Genomic DNA, 6,960 nt, shown 5'->3' with positions numbered 1-6,960 from the left:
ACAGTCTGAAAATAATTTTTTTAATGGAAAACAAATTGATCAGTAAACCAGGATCTGTAAGAGGTGAAAAACTTGATTACACTAAATATTACTTAAATTGATATTAATTGAGCTAAAGATTATGTTTATGGAGAAAAAAATCTTTTTAAACTACTTTCAGATGGTGAAACATGCACCGGGTCAATTTGACCCGGGAACATTATTGCTGTTCCCTAAATTTGAACATAACAGGAGGGTTAACATTACTACTGTACTTCAAATGCCCATAAATACATTTTATACAATGTTCCCCCAAGTATAGGGTAAGAAAGGGCAAGTGGATTTCACATCGGTTTACCATACCACACCGTACCGTCCCATGAAACTGTGAACACAGGTCCTGCATTCATTCTATTGCCGGCAAAAGCAAATCATGTATAGTTCCGGTGGATGGTATCTAATCCTACATCAGTTTCCCCCTTCTTCCCTCCATTGGAATTACATGGTACTGCATGGGGTGAAATGTAGGAATAGATCCCATGCATTTTGAAATATATATATATATATATATATATATATATATATATTTTTTTTTATATGAAAAATTCTACAGGTCCTGAACACCCGTTAAGATACATGTGATCATGAACACCAGTACGTAACAAGACATTTAAATAACAAAACAATGCAAATGTTCCTGTTGAAGTCAATGGAAAAATTATTCAGGAGAAATAACCCTTAAAGTAACTACTATATATATACTGGCAGCACGGTGGTTTGAGGCTGGTTTGAAACCTCAGACCCTTAATGCAATTTACCAAACAAATGTGTTCCATACTCCATCAGCATAATTTACAGCTGAATTGCACCCCATCCCCCAATTCCCATAGAGACCACAGAGATCCATTCAAATGCGAAGAGGTTTTAAGATAACTTGAATGATATCCAGACTCTGGTGATGAGGTCACAAACTTTAGGAAGTCATGGCATACACAGGATAAGCAATCAAATACTGCACTTTAACATGCGAATTGATTGATGAATCAATCAGGGGAAATAAAACAGTAATCGGAAAAGGCTGAAAACGGCAAGGTGTGTCCATAGAAAAACTGTAAAAAGCTTGGCAAAAGAAAACTATATAAATATTGATATCTTAAGGGATGGCTGTTAATCAGTTTTTGCCATTATTCTGCACAACTCAAAAAAATCCAGTAAATTTTTCCAAACATTTAACCTTTTTTTTTCTTTTTTTTTTGAGAAATGAGACTCCTGTCACTTACAACAGCAGGTCCCCCCACCCCCCTAACCCCATTGGTTCACCAACCAAACAAGACTCAAAAACTCACAAGGCACAAAAGCCACCAAATTCCTTCCTTTAATAAATTACGATTACATTGCATTCAGGCCATATAGAGATAATTCTCATTTATTTTATGATTATGAGGAACAATCATTGTGACAAAAATATTATTGGTGTATGCATAAATTGTTCAGGTCTGGACAGCTGATGTCTACTGAAATAGTGCTGCTGACATATTTGCAGACTTCACACTGTCCTTTCTGTACTGTGGAGGGCAATGAACCGTCCTCTAAACTGTAGCAGGTTTTTAATCCATAGGCAAGACTGTAGTCCTTTGACTAAATTTGATAGTATGCCAGAATTTATAGCATTTTCACAGCTGTCTTGGTCACCCAAAATACCTTTCCCCAACATTATTTTACATCTTTGAAAAAGTTAATACCAGGGTATCAAATAATACCAGGGTACATTCAATATGCCAACCATCAACCTTCTGTACACTTTTTCCTAAAACATTGAAACATGGAAAACTGAAACCACAGCCATTTTAGGACACATTATCCATTATCCAAGACAATGGGAAGAACAGTGAAGTTCCTGAAGCTCAACAGATGGAAAGTTTCTCATCTAGGTACGTTACTGAATGCCTTTAAAGTTGTTCATCAGAGAACAGATGCCCAGATGACCAGAGTTTTTCTTCCATACACAGACTTCACCTCAACAGTTGCCTTGAGGTTTGCAATCAAATTTGCTATTTAACGCATGCAGCAGCAGCGTCCTTCTGAGAGGAGATGTCCGACGCGTCTATTTACTCCCGTAATCACGAACTGACAGAAAAAAAAAGGGTTTAAAGGGCAGAGAGGAAAGTCCTTGGCTTTAGCTGTTCACAGGCAGGTATGTCCTCTGCTTTGTAACTGCAGAGACAGACAGACAGACAGACAGACACAGGGAAAGAGATAGAGACGGACAACCATAATTCGCTTGCAAAGGGAAAAAAATAATTTATCAAATGGCTAGAAAGAATGGACAGAAAAAGCAGGAAGACCCCAGGTTAGAAAAAGTATGATATTCCAGGAAAATTGTTCCCATCAATCACTGATGAAGTCAGCCCATCTGGGTCAGTATCCAGAAGAGTCCAGGCCCAGGATAACAGTGGTGCTCGGTCTCCAATGGGACAGTGGGGCTCATAGGTCCATAACCTCTCCTCCCAAACCTACACTGGCTGCTGTTTTTTCTTTTTATTTAACCATTGTTTTACAAAACAACCAGAACTGCAAAAAGAATCCATAAAAAAGAAAAAAACAAACCAATATACAATTGCTTTTTATGTTACATAGACTTCATTTTTCAATTGATTACAGTCAAATTTTAATTTATTAAAAAAAAATTGATTAATTAATTGATGAAATTCTAACTCTATTTTTGAAAAAAATTTATTGGAAATAATTTATCCTCACACAATTGCAGACATCACTTGAGCTGTGGCAGACAGATGCACTGAGATATACTTCATCTCCCTAGAAACTAGGACATAAATGGGTCCGCACAGCTATTGCGTGGAATCTTAATCTAACCCTTATAACCCTCTTTCCTTAGAACCACCCACGGAGTACTTCAAAATTATTCTACTGACCACTTGCAAATAAAAAGTTTTAAAGTCAGCTGGATGGCGTCCAAAGCCCAGATGGTCCAGAAGGCCCCAAAAAAACCAATTTCTTTCACAAATTGGTCCTTCTGTTCCGATTATTTGTGAACCTTGTAGTGCTGTGAGAAATTTGTTGATGTTTCTGCAGTTCACAGGATGTCGATGGCTTGGTGTCGCTTTCCGTAGTCCACAGGACGATCTCCCTGAAGTTCACGGTCTTCATCATCTACAAGGTTAAGAATGAGAGAGAGAGAGAGAGAGAGAGAGAGCGAGATGGGAATTAGCTTTGGGCAGACTACCTCTGTACCTCAATTCAGGTAGGATGCTTCCATAACACGTCAGTGAATTAGTCTGTTCCTGAAATTCCCTGTATTATGGTGTCACCTTTATGTTTTTAAAGAAACAAACAAACATAAACCACAGATTTATGGCAAGAGCTGGAGAGGTGTCGCCAACCCCCGTTCCTTCCCTCCAGTCCTGCAGGACCGTGCGGACGACCAGGTGGTTCATAAACGGACACAGTGAAAACTGACTCAAGAATTAAGAGTGCCTTCACTAACAGTGCCTTCTGTGAATAGCTGCACACACACACACACACACACACACTGAATACATTCTCAGTCAACAGTCCACTATCACAATGAACTGCTGACGATATCCTACGGTTAGCTACCGATGGTAGGAAAGAGGTGTGCACTCATGCATGGGAAGACTGGGGCATCACACACAAAGAAAAGCACCTACTTGGCTACAAGTGAACAGAGGAAGATGGGCCCATGGCGGGCGCTGAGATGGGGAGGCAGACAAGTGGGCACGGTGCTACAATTACGCAGAGCGTGGCGCAGGAAGCGGGCGGAGCACAGCACAGGAAGTGGGGCGGCATGAGCCTGGTGAAGACGACCACACGGCAAGATGGCGCATGCACTTACAACAGGAGGAGATATCGCAGAACCTTGAGTTATCAGAGCAAAAATGCGGGAAAAATGCATGTGAGCGGACGCCCAGCAACGCATCGCGGTACGGGGAGAGCAGCCCGCTCAGGGCTGGGTGGCTCTCTCGGTCCACCTGGGGCCCCCCGTCGACCCTATCCCGGTCCTCATGAAGGGTGTGCGTGGGGGGGGAGGCCCTGGGATAACTCAGGGTGCTGCGGAGGTGGAGGGGGTGGTGGCGGGGAGTGGTGACACAGCTGGGGGGGTGGGGTGGGTCCTCTTTCCCCCCCCGAGCTCACCTTGGACGTCTTCTTCCCCACCATCACCATCTTCTTCCTCATTGTAGGCCAGCTCGGCCTGCTTGTCCGCCTCGTACTCACCCACGTTCCCGTCGTCCCCATTGTAGTCCGCCAGCTTAGAGCCGTGCTGCGGATCTACGGGGGACTCGTTCTCGTCAAAGAACCGGCCTGCAGGAAGCAGAGAAGGTCCCCGTGAGGAGAGAAAGCCAGAAAGAGGAGAGAGGGAGCGAGGGAGAGAGGGAAAGAGGGAGGGAAGGAGAGAGGGAGATTCCTAAGAGGGAGGGAGAGAGAAGGAGAGAGGGAGGAAGAGAAGAGAGTAAGGAAGGGAGAGAGGGAAAGAGGGAGGGAGCGAGGGAGGGAAGGAGAGAGGGAGATTCCTAAGAGGGAGGGAGAGAGAAGGAGAGAGAGGGAGAGAAGAACAGAGCAAGGAAGGGAGGGAGGGGAGAGCAACAGGGAGTTAAGAGGCAGTGGAGGAGAGGGAAAGGCATAACAAAAACAGAAGAAATTGAAGAAACCAGAAGGATACAGTGGGAACAGAGGAAAAAGGAGGGAAAACAGGATATGTGGGAAGGGGAAAGGGGAGAATATAAATAAGGAGTGAATGACAGGTAAGGGAAAGAGCAGGAAAACTGTTAGAGTCACGGATGAGGACGGAGATGGGTGAGGATGGTATGGGGGCTCTGGTCCAGGAGAGGGTGGTATGGGGGCACTGGTCCGGGTGAGGATGGTATGGGGGCTCTGGTCCAGGAGAGGATGGTATGGGGGCTTTGGTCCGGGAGAGGATGGTATGGGGGCACTGGTCCGGGTGAGGATGGTATGGGGGCTCTGGTCCAGGAGAGGATGGTATGGGGGCACTGGTCCGGGAGAGGATGGTATGGGGGCTCTGCTCCAGGAGAGGATGGTATGAGGGCATTGGTCTGGGTATGGAGGCTGGGGGCTGTTAGGGGAAGGGGCAAAGAGGGTCTGATGAAGCAAAGCTCAAGCAAGGCAGCGGTAACAGCTTAAGAAAACCTACGCCCCTTCAAACCCCAAATACCCCTCTCTCTCTCTCTCTCTCAGACTCCAATGGTCGAGGTTCTTTTGCTCTGACCAGAAGCCTCTTTTGTTGAAGAAGAAATAAATCGTGCCCCCAACGAGTAAATGGCAAGTCAGTTGCAACAAGTGCACAGACTGGCGTACACGGGCAACCCAGCAGACCAAGTTGTGACATTAGCAGAATGCGGGGATTCCCCAGAAGTCTCGGGTACTGGAGGGAAGGAATGGGACAGTCATGCAGACGGACACATTTGCAGAAACTCTGCATTTGCAGAGATTGAAGCACGTTAAAGCAACGTGGCAGAAACCCTGGGAGTTAGTGCTCATAACAGTGTGCAAAGCAGAAGGTTCTTTGTTCTTGTCAAGAGTCGGTAGCTCAGAGATGCGCAACATCGCAGCCGGCAACCCTAAAGGCCAGTTTATAGTTTGCCGATGTATGATCAGACGATGGATATCGCTACATTGTCACCAACATCCCATTATCGCTTCATTTTGAACGCCGTATCCCATAAAAAGTAGAAACTTAAGAACGCATCGCCAAAGTGGAGTCATTGTGAGCTCCGCTAAACATAATTACAGATATGATCATTCTATAGTAAGTTTGTCCTGAAAATTGAGTCGAAGTCCAACACAACTTGCATCTCAGCGATGGGCATAGCAGTGATGGCGATGACCTCAATTCGTCCATCGTTCTATCTTCTAAAAGTCTTTGCGACTGACCGTCAAATGTGATAATCGTTCGTGGCAACATACATCACCGAAATATAAACTGGTCGTAACACACTGAAACCATAGCGATGTCAAGGCAATGGAGCATACTCTCACACACACACACACACACACACACTCTCAAACACACTCCCTCTCACACTCCCTCTCATAGGCCACCAGGTAAACACAAGTTTATTGGCCCACATGCCTAGTGGACAAATTGACGCAACACGTCTTCTGTTATGCTGAATTGTAAGGAAGGCAAACCGGGCCATCCAATCCCATGCCAACCAGCCATCTGCAACGTGCATCCAGCCCCTGCATGGCCAAGACCAGGCTGCAGCCTCGGTACCTGCAATGCCCTCAGATATGAGGATACAGGACCCCAGCTATCTAACCGGCCTGCTCCACTGCAATAAAAACATCTATTTTTATGCTGATCTACAATCAGGATTCCACTTGCTGGACCCAAAATAGTTTTGGATGAAAATACTTTTCTGCGTTCAACTGAGCTTGTCTGGTGTTTCGGAAAACACTCTCAAAAAGTGCAAACCCCACCTTCTGTTCCTTTTGGATTGGTGCTCAATTGCACCAGGCACTATCAATCGAGCACAGGTCACAGTATATGAATCCAAAACAATGACGTATTTGACCCAAATACGAGCTAAAAATCAAGCTAAAAGGGAACACTGATCCAAGATTGGCACGGCTACTCTGAGAGTGAATCCGCGCTTTTCAGGACGCGCAAGACACCCATGCGTCAGCAAGGGCGTTGTTCCCTCGTCGAAAGCGGAGTCCTTTCGCACACAGGCAGGTCATGTCTGAACGGGAGTCAGAGATTTTGAGTCATGTCATCATGGGACCAAGGTGGGGACAGGCAAACCTGGTTTTGGGAGTTCCACAGGTTTCTCCACCCATCCAAGCGCCCGTCTTCATAACTGGATATTATCTACCAGGCTTAAGCATTAAGACAGGGAATATTCAGTCTAAGACATCAATGATCAATGTAGCTGAGGTGAGAAAAAACAAAACAAGAAACGGTCCTGGCAGACCTGCATCGAA

General features: G+C 45.2%; 1 protein-coding gene across 2 annotated transcripts in view; it reads right to left on the bottom strand.

Annotated features, from left to right (window-relative positions):
• Positions 1-1,338: 1,338 nt before the first annotated feature.
• Positions 1,339-6,960, bottom strand: part of golm2 (golgi membrane protein 2) — a 29,686-nt gene continuing 24,064 nt past the window's right edge. The window contains exons 9-10 of one of the 2 annotated variants that reach the window (XM_061245472.1): positions 4,153-4,320; positions 1,339-3,150 (exon numbers count right to left, since the gene is read on the bottom strand). In XM_061245472.1, coding sequence (XP_061101456.1) covers positions 3,074-3,150; positions 4,153-4,320 — 245 coding nt within the window. In that variant the 3' untranslated portion in view covers positions 1,339-3,073. The remainder of the gene's footprint in view (positions 3,151-4,152; positions 4,321-6,960) is intronic. The other variant, XM_061245471.1, reaches the window with a different exon arrangement.

This window comes from Conger conger, chromosome 6 (genome assembly GCF_963514075.1).
Source record: "Conger conger chromosome 6, fConCon1.1, whole genome shotgun sequence".
Classification (NCBI taxonomy): domain Eukaryota; kingdom Metazoa; phylum Chordata; class Actinopteri; order Anguilliformes; family Congridae; genus Conger; species Conger conger.
This window is presented reverse-complemented; position numbering and strand designations above follow the sequence as displayed.